At 47.9% G+C, this 18,501-nt stretch overlaps 1 protein-coding gene across 8 annotated transcripts in view; it reads left to right on the plus strand.

Annotated features, from left to right (window-relative positions):
- Positions 1 to 18,501, plus strand: part of LOC144829535 (phosphatidylinositol-binding clathrin assembly protein-like) — a 995,507-nt gene that overhangs the window by 342,496 nt on the left and 634,510 nt on the right. For 6 of the 8 annotated variants that reach the window (XM_078688773.1, XM_078688774.1, XM_078688770.1 and 3 more), the window contains exon 11: positions 16,489 to 16,625. In XM_078688773.1, coding sequence (XP_078544899.1) covers positions 16,489 to 16,625 — 137 coding nt within the window. The remainder of the gene's footprint in view (positions 1 to 16,488; positions 16,626 to 18,501) is intronic. The other 2 variants (XM_078688772.1, XM_078688769.1) reach the window with 1 other exon arrangement.

Below are 18,501 nucleotides of genomic sequence, written 5' to 3' on the forward strand. Positions count from 1 at the left end.
TGCAAATAAAGAAAGTAGCAAACAATGTTTTGCACAGTTGCATCCAATGGATGAATTTGTTTACTGCTACTGTAGAAAACATATCTTTTTCACTTCGCTGCGTGAAATGCTCTAGTTGTGCCTAAGAGCTTCTGTAAGAATGTTCATACATTTTGGTGGAAGATTAAGGTAACAGAATTCTATGATCTCAGGAGCCAAATCACAAGGTTGAGCTTCTTTGGATTTGGGTGCCTGATTTCTCCATGATTCTGAGTGAGAAGATTTGGGTGGAGGATAAGTGTCTTCTGGGGAAGTACAGGGAGCTCGAGCAGTATAGTGATCCATGGCTGGCAAGCCCAAGTGGGAGCTACTAGAATAAGGGTTAGAGACGTTTGCCCGAGCCTGCAAACTGCAAACAGAAGAAGAGGGAAAGGCCAAAAACGTAGTAAAATATTCCTGAACAGTTTATCCGTAGAGCATTGCCTTTAGATACTTCCCACTCGTAGACTTGTTGCCATATCAAGCTGAGGAGGTCGGCAAAGTGGTTGTCCATCTCGGGGAAGTGTTCTGCCAGCAGTTGGCTGTTGTGACATATTGCCCAACGACAAATCACCTGAGATAGGCGTTATAACTGTAGAGTACCCCACCTCCTTTTTTGTAAATAGTACATGGTGGTCATTTTGTCCATCCGGATAAAGGCAACCTTGCCTGCCAGGTAAGTTAGATGTGCTTTAAATGCTAGGAGAACAGCTTGAAGCTCAAGGTAGTTGATGTGGAGACATTTGTATCCCAGAGACCCTTAACTGTGAGATCCTGTAGGTGAGCACCCCATGCTGTAAGGGAGCCATTTGCTGTGAAATCTATCTGGGGAATAGGGTCGAGAAAGGGCCATCCCTTTGATAGGTTTTGTGTGATCTGCAGAGTATGTGAATCTACAGCCCTACATGCCACAAACAGATTCTTAAAGGTAAGTAACATATTCCACTTTCAGCCATCTTCTTCAGGACCTAACACTCTATGAGATTCTTAGTTTAACCAGAGCGATAAGCAGGGCTCTTTAATTTTTGAATGTATGCTGTCTTCAACTATAGTCTCACCACTTTAACTATTCCCTATCCCATGCAGCCAGCGAAGCAACCCGTTAAGGGTAAAACAAAGAGTATCCACTCATGTTTCAATTCGCCGCAAATTCAAGTGCCTGAGTCTACTCAAAATGAGCGCTGAGGTTGTAGCCTTTGCAAGTGTACCACAGTCAACCTGGGGGAGACCTTTGTGGCAAGCTTGTAGGTTCGAATATTACGCTCACAAGCGTCCGTCCCGGCAATGAAGGTTAGCAACCTCAAGAACATTTAAAGTTGTTTTGGGTCTGTTCACATAGGATTCAAATCCATTGATTAATGTATAAAGGTTAAGCAGGAAGTGGTTACATTGAATAAAGTAGTTTATATCCCTGTTCCCAAACCTAAAATCATTGTCTTGGGGGAACCCTTTTTGTTGTATGAGCCATCCAGTTTTATGTGGGGTGCCTTAAATGCACTTGTCATATGGCGAATAGAGCACCTACCACGTTCTGTATGCAGATAAAGCTGTTGAGCACGCCAAAAACAAGCCCATTATTTCCTCAATTTGAAGAAACAATCTGTGAGTGGCGGCGTTGTCTGTGCCAGAAGTGATGTGCACATTGCCTATTTAGTCTCCAACCCAACGCTCTGATTCCAGTCCCTTCTTTTCTGTATCATCAGCGTGGATACTGATTGAGCTCCCCTCAGTCAGTTTTGGACAGATATTTTTCCAACTTTTTTTAAAACACTTCTATCTGTAAACATTTTGTTCGAGGCATATGAGCTGTAGATTACACACATTGCATAGATCGCCACCTAGGTGTTGGGCCCGGATGTTTGCAGTTTGTTGTTGTCCTGAAAAGTTCTTTGGAAGTCACGCGATAGGTGACTCCTCCTTTGGACCACATTGCGCATGGGCATCGGCTCCATCCTCAAATTGTTTTTTTCCCGCCATCGGACTTGGATGTGCTTCCTGCGCTCCGGTTTGGAACGGAATTTCCTTCGACGCGCAATCCTCACCCAGTTAGACGGTATTGTTTCGATCGCGATCCACATTGACGCGATTCTTCACCAACTTCGAAGTCTTCGATTCCGGTCGTCGGCGAAGGCCTTCGGGCCAACCTAGACCTCATCTTCTGGCTCATGGAAAGGACGCCATTCAAGAAGTGTCCTTAATGTGGGTCGAAGTTTCCACACACCGATCTACATGAGGTGTGCAACCTTTGCCGCTCACCGGAGCACAAGGCCAAAGACTGTTTCGCTTGTGCCTCTTTCCGCTCCAAGAAGACTATTCGGGACCGATGAGCTCGAAGAACAATGGCTCGCTTGTCAGCTTCGATCCCCGACGACTTCTTTGGAGAGGGCGTCGACGTGCCAGAACATCAGCACGCCGAAGAAAGTTCCAGCTCTTCTGATGCCGAAGACTCAGACGTCGAGGACATCACTCCAGTTCAACGGGTCGTAAGTAAGACCGTCGACCCCAATCCTTCCTCGACACCCTCAAAAAAGGCTTCGGTCACACCCTCACCTTCGGGCCCGGGTGCACACCGAGAGACTACTTCCCACGCCCCGCCTTAGGGGCTGGCAAAGAAGCCTACTAAGCCTTCAGGCATCTCGGGCTTGAGCCAGCCTATTTCCGGTGCCGATCCGATACCGACACCAAAGAAGAAGCCATCTTCCTCAACCACGCCAACTGCTGCTTTAACACCCAAGCACTCGGTGCCGAAGACTGGCAGCGGCTCATCGATGCCAAAACCGCACTCGGAGCCAAGTAAAAAACCACCTAAAGGTCCCAATTCACATGCTTCGGAGCCGGAGAAACACCGGGAACCGAAAAAACATGTTCCGGTAAAAGACATTTCAAAAGGTCACACTTCTAAACCAAAAGACCCTAGACCATATACTGACTCGGTGCCGAAAAAACCCCCGGAACCGAAAAAGTCGACGCCGTAGGATCTGCTCTATACAGAAGAACTTTTTACACCAGATCCTCACGAAAAAAACTCTTGTTAACGATCCTAAGACTGGCCAACTAGCTCTAAGCTCCAAGAAGAGACCACTAGAAGCGCCAGCACCTCCTCCTCCTCCAAAGAAGAGACATTGCAACCTCTCCATTAAGGGTCCCTTCTCCACCACCTCCCCATACTGTTCCTCCTCCTACACCACATCATTCTCCTACACCATACACTAATCCGGATGATGATGTGGATACAGACTCTGATGACACAGGTGGGGGTGCACATGACCCAGCAGGGACCAATAGTCCCCCTCAGTCACCTAATCCTTGGGATGAATATAACACCCCTGATGTACCTTACGTCCCACAAGATGACGTATACCCTTCCAGACCTTCCCCACCAGAGGACACTATAGGTTTTGACCTACTAGTCCAAAAAGTTGCCCAGTACCATGGGGTTGACATGCACACTGATGCTGTGGAGGAAGACCCTGTTTACATCAAAAGTCCAGCACCACTAGATTCTTTAGTAGTGTCTAATGCACGTAAACATGCTAATTCACAAACATCAGGTGAGGCCTCACCGCCAGATAAAGAATCTAAGCTCCTTGACGCGTCTGGTAAACGAACAGCGTCACAGGCAGCTAACATTTGGCTCATTGCCAATATCCAAGCGTTGTTGGCAAGATATGACAGGGCACATTATGATGAGCTGGAGTCCATAATGCAGCATCTACCAGACAAATATAAAAATAGGGCCAATGAACTCAAATAGGAAGGTAAAAATATTACTAATACTTCCATTCGTTGTGCCCTAGATGCTGCAGATACTGCCTCAAGGGCAATCAATACCAGCACTCTTTTGCGGAGACATGCCTGACTACGTATTTCAGGTTTTAAACCTGAGGTACAAAATTCCATCCTCAATCAGCCTTTTGATGAGACACATTTATTTGGCCCTAATGTTGATGTGTTTTTAGAAAAGATGAAAAAAGACACAGACACAGCAAAATCTATGGGAGCCTTGCAGCTGCAAGCTCCCAGACGTTCTTTTCGTCGCTCATCATGCAGGGGCTACTCCTCCGAAAGCCCCTCCACTTCCTACAAAACCCCTAGTCAATCCACATACACTAAGGGCTACCAGAGAGGGGGTTACAGGGGTAACAACAACAAAGGCAGAGGCAAAAACCAACAACTCCCGCTCTGCCTCCGCCCCTACCCAATGACTTTCCTCCCCTTCCCCCCCAACATTCCACTCCTGTGGGGGGAAGACTGCAGCAATTCCTTCCTGCCTGGATCAACATCTCATCAGACAGGTGGGTGCGACAAATTATTCAGTCAGGCTACTGTCTAGAACTAACATCTATCCCCCCAAACATACCACCCAAACAGCTTCCAATGTCACTAGAACATCTGTCACTGTTTAAGCAAGAAGTATTGTCTCTGCTAGAAAAAAGTGCAATAGAATCAGTTCCTCAGCACCAACAAAACAAGGGGGTTTACTCCCTATATTTTCTTATTCCAAAAAAGGATGGCTCTCTAAGGCCTATTCTGGACCTCAGAACGCTAAACATATACATAGTCAGACCATTTTCACATGGTCACACTCCAACAAGTCCTTCCTCTCCTGTTCCAAAACAACCTCCTTGCTACTCTAGATCTCAAGGACGCATACTTCCACGGGCAGCACTATCAATTTAAAGTACTCCCATTCGGAATCAAACAGTACCAAGAATATTCACCAAGTGCCTAGCAGTAGTGGCAGCACATTTACGAAGACAGCACATACATGTCTTCCCGTACCTCGACGACTGGCTCATAAAAGCCAGCTCATCCAACCATTGTGTGGAACACACTCGCGCCACAATCCACCTGCTCCACAACTTGGGGTTCACAATAAACCAAACCAAGTCTCATCTGCAACCATCCAAAGTACAACAGTACCTCGGTGCTACAATAAATACCTGAACAGCGCTAGCTTATCCCACTCCAGTAAGGATAGCCAGCATGCAAACTCTTCTCACAAAGTTTCAGCCACAACACTCCCTTCCAGCACGAGTGTTCATGCAACTCATAGGGATGATGGCCTCTTGCATTTTCATAGTGCCCCATGCAAGACTTCAAATGCGTCCTCTACAAGAGTGCCTATCACATCAATGGAACCAGGCTCAAGGCCAATTAACAAACCTAGTGTTGGTAGACGGTCGGACTCATCTCTCTCTGCAGTGGTGGAACACCAAAAACCTTTCCAAGGGGCGACCGTTCCTAGAGCCAGTTCCCCAAATAGTATATTATCATATTGACAGCGGACGCATCGCTCTCCGGCTGGGGAGCCCACCTGCTGCAACACACTATGCAAGGCAAGTAGACACCACAACAAATGTTTCTTCATATCAATCACCTGGAGTTACTAGCTATATTCCTAGCGCTCAAAGCTTTCCAAAAACAAGTATCAAACAAAGCTGTGTTAGTCCGCGCAGACAACACGACAGCCATGTACTACATTCAGAAACAGGGCGGAACACACACCCTGCAACTTTCTCGACTAGCTCAGGACATATGGCGCTGGGCTATACCTCAAAACATATTCCTTCTAGCCCAACATGTTCCAGGAGTACAAAACACCAGAGCCGATCTGTTAAGTCGTCAGACACAACAGACCCACGAGTGGGAACTTCATATGCAAGTTCTTCAACCATTCTTTCAGATGTGGGGACCACCTCAGATAGACCTCTTTGCCACTCACGAAAACGCCAAATGCCCAAGTTTCGCCGCCAGATATCCACACCCACTGTACAAAGGCAATGCGATATGGATGAACTGGTCAAACACATTTGCGTACGCTTTTCCACCTCTACCACTCATGTCTCTAGTAGTACGCAAACTACAGCAGCATTCTCTAACCCTCATCTTAGTTGCTCCAACGTGGGCCAGACAGCTGTGGTACACAACACTGCTACAACTGTCTGTGGTAGCGCACCAAAAATTATTCCTGTCTCCACACCTTTTAACACAGAACACAGAACCATGGAGAGATCAGGCACCCGGACCCAGCTCAGCTCAACCTAGCGATTTGGCTCCTGAGGTCTTGGATTTTTGATATCTGAACCTTCCTTCAGACTGCATAAATGTCATAAAAGAAGCTAGACACCCAACCACTAGAGCATGTTATGCAGCCAAGTGGAAAAGCTTTATAATATATTGTCCCAAAAATAATATGAATCCCTTAGAAGTGTCTATTCAACACATCATAGGATACTTACTGCACCTCCAAAGATGTAACTTAGCCTACACGTCTATTAGACTGCATCTTGCTGCAATAGCAGCATATCTACAAAACAGACAGCATCTATCTCTGTTCAGAGTGCCTGCTTTTAAAGCCTTTATGGAAGGTCTTAAGAGAATAATTCCTCCCAGAGTGCCACCTTCACCTGTGTGGAATTTAAACCTTGTTCTCCCACGGCTAATGGGACCTCCATTCGAACCATCACATAAATGTGAACTACAATTTTTAACATGGAAGGTTGCGTTCCTAGTAGCTATTACTTCTCTGCGAAGAGTTGGTGAACTAGAAGCACTAACCATTCAAGAACCCTTTTTGCAAATGCATCATAATAAAGTTGTTCTACGTACTAATCGAAAATTCCTGCCCAAAGTCATTTCTCCCTTCCACCTCAATCAATCTGTGGAATTGCCCGTTTTCTTCTCGCAGCCACAGACAGTAGCAGAAAGAGCTCTTCATACCCTAGATGTCAAAAGAGCAATGCTATACTACATCGAGAGAACACAACCCTTTCGTAAGACAAAACAACTTTTTGTGTCTTTCTCACCACCGCACAAGGGTAATCCCATTACAAAATCTGGGATATCTAGATGGATTGCAAATACATACAGATTTGTTACCATAAAGCTAAACGTACGTTATCTGTTCCTCCTAAAACCCATTCTACAAGAAAAATAGGGGCTTCAATGGCATTTTTAGGGAACATTCCCCTAGATGACATCTGCAGAGCAGCTTCATGGTCCACACCACACACATTCACAAAACACTATTGTGTAGATGTGCAAACCAAACAACAAGCTAATGTGGGCCAGGCTGTTCTCAAAACATTATTTCTCAAAACATTATTTCGAACTACTGCAACAGATAGGGGTGGTCGCCGCTAAGAGTGGGTACTGCTATACAATCTATGCACAGTGTGTAATCTGCATATCATATGCCTCCAACGGAAAATGCTACTTACCAGTATGCATCTGTTCTTGGCATGTAGAGCTGCAGAGTTACACATGCCCACCCGCCTCCCCGGCTACCCTTGTCCTTCTTGTTTTTTAAAATAGGATCTGAAGAAGGAAGGTTAAGGGAGCCGCTAAATACTGAATTTAGGGGCGTTACAGGTAGGGCAAGTGCAGGGACCAATGGGTCCCTGGCCTGGGGTGGGTACACCCCCTAGCCTGCTCCTCTCCGGTGGGAGGGAGGCAGGAACCTAGCTGTGATTGGGCAGGGCTCCTCATCTTAAAGATGGCCGGAGCCCAGGGTCGTTCTTCACCTCGCCTCTCCCATCTGAGGGGTGGGGTTGGCACAGGCTGGCACACCCCACGCCCCCCTTCCTGACGTAGGGTTTCCCGCCAGTCTTCCTGCCAGAGTGGGGGTCAGAACTGGTGGAGGCCAGTTGCTGGGTACAGCAAATGGTTTGGAGAAGCTCACAGAGGCGGCATGCCTTTAAAGCTTGCCCCTGCCCATCCTGGGGGAGGAGACCTAGCACCTCGCCCAGGATGTGCATTGTTGCAGGCCCAGCAGTGCGGGGGGCTCTCCACCCAGGGGTCCAGCCTAGGCAGCCTCTCAGTCCAGACGTGGATTGTAGGTTAGGTTTCAGGGGGCATCTCTAAGATGCCCTCTGGTGCATTTTTCATTAAACTTCCCACTGGCATAAGTGCAGGTTTAATGTGCTGAGCAGTTTGATACCAAACTTCTCAGTCTTCAGTGAAGCCATCATGGTGCTGTGGAGTTCGTAATGACGACCTCCCAGCACCATATACTCTTAAATGGCAGCACTGCACTTACAGTGCCCAGGAATGGCCCTGGGTACTGTAGGGGCACTGGGCGCATGCACCTGTGCCCACACCACTGGCATAGGGCACCCAGCTAGAGTATGCCAGGCAAGTGGGGTTTGTGGGCATGGCACACAGGGATGTGTGCCATGTGTACTCTGTTTAGTTCTGTACTTAGACACTCAGTCTGCAAAGGCAGTGTGTAGGTGTCAGGGTACAGCTTCCCTAAGGGTGGCACAATAAGTGCTTCAGCCCTAAGGGGTCTTCTCTGGTCACCATGCCCTGAGTACCTAGGGTACCATTTACTAGGGGCTAATAGGTAGCCAGAGATGCCAAATGGGTTTTGTTTCAACACCGCTTTAGGAAAGGAACACAGGCCCTGGGTACCTGGTTGGCAGGAGCCCAGGGCACACTCAGTCAAACCACATCAGCAGTTCAGCAAAAAGTGGGGGCATACCAATGCAAGAAAGATGGCACTTTCTCACACTCATTGCTCCAGGTCCCGGCTGTGAGGGAGGTCCCAGGACGTCTCTCTGAGTAGCTCGTGCCGGTCATTGTCGCAATCCAGGACTACTTCAGATGTCGCAGAAGAAGAATTCAAAATACTCTTGGACTTCTCAGCGCTGTTCCAGGTCATCAAAACAGGCGCAGGAACTACAACATAAATCTAGGCCCATGTCATCCCCATGGAGCCTTCTCCTGGGTCTGCTATGCGGAACATATCCTGTAGTGTCCCCCAGCCCAACTACTGTGCTAGTAGTATGAGTGCTATGAGGCCATGCCCCTCAAGTGTTTGGGTGTCTGGATCTTTCTGGAGAACCTGCAGACCCCCATGGGTTCGGGTGGTACACTTTCTGAATTTCTACCAGCGGGTTCACCCTCTCAGTGCCAGTCCATTCCCTCGAGATCTGTTAGTGGATCCGGATCTGCCCCAGCTGTGAATTTGCGACCTCCTTTGGGGTCTGTCTAATGGCGCTGTCGAAGCCCATCAACAGCGCTGACCCCATTATGATTCCTGACTCTAATAATGAGTGCTGTCGTACTATACCAACACTGGCGCCAACTGACTCAGATGGTCTGAATTGGAGAAAGTCTTATTTTTCTAAAAGCCCCTATCAGGAACACAAATGGAAGGGATCCGAGGATCCCTAGTTATTCTAACCCCCTAGAAGAGTCCATAGCAACTGGTATGATAAACTGGCTGATGCCTGTGGTTTGGATACCTCACAAGATACTGGTCTCCTCTCTCCTTCTACAGTGGCGACGGAGGAAGGGGCCTCCTTTTGGGATGGCGGTCCAGACCTGACACTAATGTTTTGACAGAGGTGTTTCAACCATGATATCCTCCTAAGAACCCTCATTCCCCTTTATTGAAGCCCTCACTGATTGCCATGCCCGGCACAAGCACTCCTGTGAAGAGGACCATTGCCCACTGCCGTAATCCCACTCCGGGGGAGCCAGTCTTCCTTCCCCAGGATGCTACCTCTGAGAGCATTGTGATGCAGGTTTGTACATCCAAGATTAACCCAACGCATTCCCTACCACACCACCGGATAAGGAATCCAAGAGGTTGAATACCTTTGGCAAGAAAAAGTTTTCTTCTACCAGCCTTGCACTGTGGTCTGTGAACACTGCATGCTTATTGGGCCGATGGTCCCCATGCTGTATAGGATTCCGTTGCGCAAGTGCTGCCTATAGTCTCGGAAGAGGCCCAAGCTCTCCCAAGCTATTGCTGATGGTAGAGACTCTGCAAAGTTCACTATTTCCCGCAAATCGGATACCACCGAATTATTTGGAAGAGCCATTGCTTCTCCAGTGATGCTTAGACGTCATGCCTGGCTGAGGACTACTGGCATTTTTGGGGGATATCCGGACATCCCTTGTGGACATGCTCTTTGCCAGCACTCTCCACTCTGATAATAAGGCGAATTGGGTGCTCAAGCATTTTAAGGATTGCAGGGCCACTGCTAGGCCACTGCTAGGTCACTGCTAGGTCATTGGGCTTAATATGGACCCAGACATCCGCAGTCCTCCTTCTGTGGCTACAATAGGGGCAATCAGCTATGTCTTTTCATCCCTAGCCCCCACGGCCACCAGGTCCATGTAATAAGACCACCATCTGGTGAGTGTCTCTGCAGGTACTGCTGTACTGTGCTGCCCCCACAAACCTTGTGGAAACTTAGGTAAGTGGTCTTCTCAGTCCACACCTTACCCCGACAGCCGCAGCCCCAATGTCCCTTTATCTGCCCTCACAACACCATTGGCAACCGGTTGGTATCAGGATACAGCACCACTAGCCTTAATGATGGACAATAATATTGGACAAATGTGTGCTTCAGAATATCCAGCAAGTGTGTGCAATTCCTTGCCGACAACGCCAGCCACCATTCTCACTGTCTTTGGATTGGCTGAAGATCTGCTGACGGAGGAGCACCTTTCACCGTAGCTCCAGGAAGCATAGGCTCTTCTGGCCAAAGGATCTAATGAAAGGGTCCCTTTGTAGGAAAGTGCCCTATTTTGACATAGTCACCCCCAATTTCTGCCTTGCATTTGATGCAATTTTGACTGAAGTGCACTGGGTTCCTGCCAACTAGGTCTCCAGTACCAATGCTCTTTCCCTAAAACATGGTAACTGTACAATTTTAGTCAAATTGGCAAGATCTTTAGTACTTCTGTAAGTCCCTAGTAAATAGTATCCCTGGTGGCTAAGGCATGGGTACTAAAGTGGGTCCTTAAGGCATGCAGTATGTATTGTACCACCCTAAAGGGACCCACCACCAATCTCATGCAGACTGCCGTTGCAGGCTGCGTGAAATGGTGCAAACAAATGTGAAAACACGACATTGCACACACCCTTTGTTCCGTGCCCACAGGCACTGATTGTATATATATATGCAATTCACCCCTACAGCAGACCATACAACCGTAACGCAGGGTGCATTATAAATCACTTGTGATGACATTTCGGAATTCGCAGATATGCCCCTGTGCGGTCTAGTTCAATTACTAGTAAGTTCCCTCCTCCTCCAGCAGGATGGCTATTAATTCAGTATATTAATGCCAGGGGCTTTAAAGCCCCTGCCGCCTTTGATATGCGACCCTGGCTTTCCCCAGACCTGGGAGATGCCTCCCCCTGCGGCCCATTTAGCACCAGGACAACCGGGAAATTAGCTATGCAGAATGCGTTTTGCACCACCAATCTAGTCACACCCCTAAAGTAGGCTGCCTGATGTGCTCCATGAAAGAATCATTCCAAAATCTTGTTTTTGGTGGAATTAGGAACTCTGGGACAGGGTTATACCCACTCACAAGTGGTCCTTAAGGGGGTGTAGTGACCCCAAGGGTAAATAGGTCTTTGGCTACTACTCCTTTATTCCCCTTAATGCTCCTGAATTCAGCTTTTAGGTGGACCCCTGACTCCAGGAACTCAGATTCGACTGACTCCAAATGAAGGATAAAGAAGAGCTGAAGAACACAAGAACAGAGGACTAGCTGTGAACTTTTGTGCCATACCCTGTCTGCATGCTCCTTTCCCGTAAGTTGCCCAGACCCAGCTGGCCCTGCAACTGTATATCTTCCAAAAGCTTCGCAACGCTGCCAACTCTTTGCCAATCAGCCAGCATCTCCCTTGAAGTGGAGGAGCCACTTGCCTGCTGGCACTGACTGTGACGTCCGGTACACCGATCTGCTGACCACAGGGCCCACAGACGCAGCAGCCACCCTTAAAGAGTTCACCGTCCTCCACGAGGTCAGATCTGTCTCCCCACTGAGTTAGGAGATGACAGGACTCCAAGGAGGCCCCCTACCAGGGACGGCTTGTGGATTTTCAGAGTGGTGTGGTGGAACTTTTTTACCTGAGTCAAATGAGCGAGTAAATGAATAGCTTGGTGGTTAGTTTTTTTAATTTAATTTTATCTAAAATAAAAAACATTTGTTTCATGGAACTTGTGTGCATCTTAAAAAAAATAGGGCCTCTATAAAAAGTGGATGGCTATAATTCCATTTCTATATGATTTGAGTCGCTGGGGGGGGAACATGCTCTACCCAGGTTGTTTTTGGCATTTTGGGGAGGGGGAGAAGCACTCTGCCAAGTTTGGGGGTGGGTAGATTTGAATCCACGGGCAGGGAGGCAGGGAGAGGGGATGAGGGTAGGGAGGGGGAATGAGGGTGGGGAGGCGGGAGAGAGATTATTTCTCGGTTGCTTGGGTTATTGATGATTTGGTTGCTAAACCACGACGATTGAATGACTTCAGGATGGAAAAATTGTTTACTCATGTATTGGTTTTCATACATCCAAACTGGACAATGGCAGTAATGTTTGTTGGACGACAATTGCTAGATACTTGGGTTTGCACACTATCTTATCCAGACATACTCCGGAGGAGGGAACGAGGGGTGACGCACAGACATGGGGCAGGATAGTAAACGATGTTTGTCCGTATGTGAATGGGGTGGGAGACCAGATCAAAAGGGGCATAGTACAGCAGTACCTGCAGAGACACTCACCAGATGTGGTCTTATTACAGGAAACCCATTTGGTAGGCCGCAAATCTAAGGTCCTCACTAGACTGGGATACACGCTTTTGGTACATGCAGACTACACTACTGGTTCCAGGAGCACAGCAATCTTAGTTAAAAAGACCACACCCCTCATAATACATAAGACTTGGACGGACACGGCAGGGGGCAGGGTGGAAGCTCAGTGGGATGGGAACGATCTTCACTTGATCTCGGTCTGTCTACCACCTGCTCTGGGCAGAACGGCGCTGGAGGACTTGGGTAACAAACTGACGCGTCTACGGGACGGTGTGCTGATCATGGGAGGAGACTGCAATATGACATTGGATGACACTATTTACCGTAGCCCACCTAAACCCCATAAAAAGGCTAATAACATGCTATCCGACTTTGTGCAGGCACTGGGTCTCGCAGACATAGGTAACGCGCTTCATCCCTCCACCCCACCCCCCCCGACACAATGTTTACATTTTTCTCTAATGCACATCGTAGTCTATCACGCATTGAGTACTTCCTTGCACATCTGTCCTCGGTGGGGACACTTTGCCCAATATAAAGTGATGCCTAGGGGGATCTCCGATCACTCCCCGATCTGGACGACATATACGCAATGGGAACGTCAACTGCCGTCCACCATAGTCCTCAACCCGTGGCTCCTACGCATCCCCGATATTAGAGACGAGCTGCGCGCGCAGACCGGGAATTACTTTACCGAAAACGTAGGTTCCGTTGACTTCTCACAAATCCCCTGGGAGCCCTTCAAAGTGGTAATAAAAGGCTTAGCTAGGTCGTTAAAGACGGGCTATACTGTCAAAAAGCAAGAACTCTTGGCTCAGGTGGAAAACGACCTCATTGACCTGGCGCGTGAGCACTCACAGAATCCCTCGCCCAACACTAGTCATAGACTTACACTGAAACAGGATGAGTTTCAGTTAAAATCTAGGGTGCAGGTAGTGGCTGGGTATCAAGCAACGCAACACAGACTCTACGAACTAGGAGACAGGACAGGCAGGACGCTGGCGTGACTGGAAAGGCGGGAGCAAGGCTCCAGGTGGGGTCATAGGCTGACGACACTGGAAGGGGACACGGTAACGCACCCTGCAGACATAGTGAAACGATTTGCCGATTATTTTGAAGTGCACACCCTATCTACCAGTTATACAGCGCATGATTCATATCCGCTTCTTAAAGATAGTAATGTTCCATGCCTCTCTGAGACTGATACAGACGTTCTAGACGCAGACCTCTCTACGGAAGGAATAGGCAAGGCCCTGGGGCAACTTAAATCAGGCAAGGCCATGGGGCCTAGCGGAGTCCCGGTGGAGTTTCTGAAGGCTACTGCCTCCTTAACTATACCGCATCTGAAAGCTATGTATGTGGAAAGCTTGGAAAAGGGCCGGCAGACCCTGGACCAACACCTCGCCACTATTGTAGTTATTTATAAACAAGGAAAGCCAAAGGACAATTGCAGTTTCTACAGGCCGATCTCCTTGATAAATGTGGAGATGAAGATTTTGGCGAATAGATTGGCGACAGTTGTCACCTCCTTAGTCCACCCAGACCAATCTGGCTTTATGCCAGGGCGCAACACGGCTCTCTATTTGCGACGGTTTCATAAAGTCATGGCTAGACGACAGTACATATAAGAAAACGCGGCGATATTATTCTTAGACGCATCTATGACGTTCGACTCCATAGAATGACCATATTTATTTGAGGTATTGCACAGGGCAGGGCTAGGCCCCAAATTTGTGGCCGGGTACGCCTATTATATACCGGGGTCTTAGGGCATGTGAGTGAACGGTTTTACATCCCGGACGTTCGAGCTCCGTAGGGGTACACGACAGGGATGCCCACTGTCACCGCTGATTTGTTCCCTCGTACTGGAGCCACTCGCGGCATGGATACAAAGAGACGTGATGGTGCGTGGCATGCGCTGGGCGGATGAAGTGGAAGACCGAATATCGCTCTACGCGGATGATATCCTTCTCTACCTGACATACCAGTATAAATCAATCAAGGTTGTCCTGGACATTTTCACGAACTTTGGTAAATACTCGATGTTTGCAATAAACTGGCGCAAATCAGTCCTTTTCATGCTGAAAGAAGAGGTGCCACGTCTCCCACCACAGTGTGTGATATCGGTGGCCACAGACGGTTTTCGCTATTTAAGGATCTTTGTTACATCGGACCCAGCCTGTTTTTACGACTCGAATTTAGCTCCGCCTCTGAATCGTCTGCGTGCAGATATGAAACATTGGAGGACCCTACCATTGACTTTAGTGGGGAGGGCGGCGCTTTTTAAGATGTTTGCCCTTCCTCGCTTCCTTTGTTCTCCAGAATTGCCCCTACAAAGTCCCGGATTCGTATTTCAGAGCAGTTGAAGGTGAGATCACCACGCTGCCCCTAGGATTGCTAGGCAGAAATTGACAAAAAGTTGGTATGATGGGGGCATAGACCTTCCAGATCTGCAGCACTATTATTGGGAGCGCAACTGGTGACTGTTAACCATTGGATATACTATCCTCCAGACGACCCAGCATATGCCCTATCAGACTGATTGCTCGGGCTACTTAGGTGCCCTATATGCCACAGATAGGAAAAATAGGGGAAAGTTATTTGGGCCGACCTAACACGCTTGATATCTGGCGCATAGTCACGTCTCAACTGGGATGGACAGACACACTTTCGTTGGCCACGCCACTTTGATTTGCTCAAAAGCTGGGGAGATTGGGGTATCAGCCTGTGTTTGGTAAGTGGTACCTCATTGGGCTGTCCACGGGGGGAGATCTTGTAAAAAAAGGGAGCGATATTGACTTTTAGTGAGCTCCAAGGCAAATATCAGTTGGCTCGGGGGGAGACCTACTGATACCTACAAATTAGACATGCGTTACAGGCAGCCTTTCCGTCCTTCACGGACATACCGGAATCTTCCCCTCTGGAAGACCGCTTGCTTGAGGGTCCTCTCAGATCGAAGGCGATTTCCTTAACCTATAAAAAAATTAGCAACAACCTTCCAGAAACCTTCCCAAAACTCAGGGAACGCTGGAAATATGATATAGGCCCTATAGAGGACGAAGACTGGCAGTCAGCACTGATGTCCCCATGTGAGGCGGCCATCACTCAAAAAGTGCGCCTGATCCAACTCAGGATACTGCACCGCTCATATATAACAGGGATAGTTTTGGCAAAAATAGGAGCTAAACCTGACGATAGGAGTGGAAGGGGATGTGGCCAGCAAACCACATTTTACCACACTCTGTGGACTTGTCCTAAGGTCCGCCCCCTCTGGGAGGGAGCCACAACACAAATGTCTACTGTAGTAGGGAAAGAAATAACTCTAACCCCACAACTTGGACTACTGAACATTTGGGAGGCCACAGACTTAACGGACATTGAAAAACAGTTTACTGCATTTGGTTACACAATGGTGAAGAGAGAGGCGGCTAGGGGTTGGGTGGACAAAAACCCGCCCGTGTCACCTTGTGGGGTAAAGAATTGGACCGATGTATGCTGGCTGAGACGGAGGTATATAAGGCGAGGGGGTGCCCTAAGAAATGGGATAGGAAGTGGTCCCACTGGAACAAATACAGGGGAGATATATGTGTGTCACCCACAGTCGAAATGGAAATGCGCACACAGGAGAGATTGATGGGGGATATGTCTTGAGGATTATTGACTGTTGGTGACCTGGAATTTTTTGATGATGTTATGCAATGTGTCATTCAATCATGTACTATACTACTGTGATTCATTCAAATAACAAAGTTAAAAAAAAGGGCTTCTAAAAGTACAACTAGAGTAAGCACATTATTTATTCTAATATTGCATTATCGGTACCTAATTATTTATGTTGAAAGGTACATATACAAGCAATACTGTTTTTAAACTATTGTGGAGACCTAATTTACAACTTTGTTTCAGGAGCAGCGTTTAAGAGAAATTTCCGTAGTATCGAATTCGACTTCTACGTCGGAATCTCCAAGCACTTTATCTGGGAAAAGTATAAATACCACCTCCGCTGTCGATCTTTTCTCTGCGCCAGCACCTACAACTAATAGGTATGAACAAGTTTCTATATATGATTGTCACTCATAATTCTAGTGTAGTGCAAGATTGAATGTTAAGATTTATACTAGAGTGTAAGGATTTCTGTTAGTGATTACAAATTGAGTTTTTATCTGGTGTTCACAGAGTACTTGTGTGTTGGGATTTTATGATTAGTTAAGGGAAGCAGCGGAGGTTTCATGGGAATTTTAGAAATCATTAGGGATATGATTTCCCCCCCATGGATGTAGCAGGAAATAATGAGAGGTGGTGTTTGACCTGGGGAACTAGTGATAAGAACTGGGTATGTTTGGTTACAAATAATTATGTAAGTGAATATGATGAGTGGGTAGAGGAAGATATCCACTGATCGACTGTTGAAGGCTGTTGACCGCTTCAGCAGTGCAAGAAGGCAGGCTCCCTCTTTGTAAATTATTACAAAAAGACTATGGTTAACTTCTTAGGTAGTTGTGTATTGTGTGAACGTATGTCATTATCATCGCAGTATTTGACACCTTATTTCTATTATTAAAATGCCCTTGTAGGAAAGTGCCCTTTTTTGCATGGTTACCCCCCACTTTTTGCCTGACTTCTGATGTAACCTGACTTGATGTGGCCTGGGTCCCTGCCAAGATTTCCAGAGCCTCTGCTCTTTCCCAAACCTGTACCTTTGTACCCACAATTGGCACATCTCTGGCTATAGGTAAGCCCCTTGTATAAGGTACCATGGGTACCAAGGGCACTGTGACCAGGGAGGTCCTCCAAGGGCTGCAGCACCTATTGTGCCACTCTTAGATCCCCTGCACCTTAACACCCACACACTTCCATTGCAGGCTGCGTGTTCTGGTGCAGAGGAAAGTGAAGTCGACATGGCACACACCCCTATGTACCATGCCTACTACCCACAGCCTGAGGCTTAGGTATGTCACCCCTCTAGCAGAGTGCACTAGTCCTCAGGTGGAGGGTACACTGGTATGAGCCCTGTACCCCTACAGTGTCCAAGTCAATTCATAGACATCGTAAGTGTAGTAAAGTCATAAAGAGCATATGGTCTAGCTCCATAATGGCTTTACTAAAACCTGGGACGTTTGGTGACAACCTTTTCAGCACATTAAACCTACATTGATGCCAGTTTGGGATTTAATGTAAAATGCACTCTGAGGGCATTTTAGAGATGCCCCCTGAAAATCGACCGGCCCTAGTGTGGTTACTGAATGGCTGCCCACCATTTGCCACCACCAGACAGGTTTCCGGGTTCAGAGACAAAGCCCATCCTGGGCAGAGATGTCATGCCTTCTCCCCCAGTATGAGCTGGGTCCACAAAGTGGAAGCTGACCCTGCCTTTTGCTGCCCCAGCAATTGCCTCCCTCCGGTTCTGCCCCCCCACTTTGTGTTGGAGAATCAGCAGGAAAACCAAGCTAAGAAGAGGTGTGCCCACCTTTGCCAGCCCCACCCCTCAGGTGGGGGAGGGAAGGTGAAGCACACATCTCAGTACCCCTCCGTCTTGAAGATGAGGGGACTCCAATAATTAGGTAGAGGCTCATGCCCCCTCCCACTGGAAGATGGCATAGTAGGGGGTGTACCCAGCCGAAGGAAAAAAATCATTGGTTTGACCTGCACACCCCTTTAAGCGCCCCTGAATGTTGTATTTAGGGGAAACCCTGAACCTTGCCTTCTGGAATTTGAGGATGAAAGGACAGAAGAGCCGTGCTGACCCAGGAAGAAGACAACACCTACTGCTTTGGCCCCAGCCCTACAGGCTGTCCCGACTCCGACCTGCCTACAGCAAAGAAATCAGCGTGTCCAGCAGCCCCCCAGAGGACCAGACGTGCCATGCACTCGCCTTACAGACTCTGTCTCCCGTGAGCACCAAATTTGCTCAAGAAAGAC

Source organism: Lissotriton helveticus, chromosome 4_1 (genome assembly GCF_964261635.1).
Source record: "Lissotriton helveticus chromosome 4_1, aLisHel1.1, whole genome shotgun sequence".
NCBI classification, from domain to species: Eukaryota; Metazoa; Chordata; class Amphibia; order Caudata; family Salamandridae; genus Lissotriton; species Lissotriton helveticus.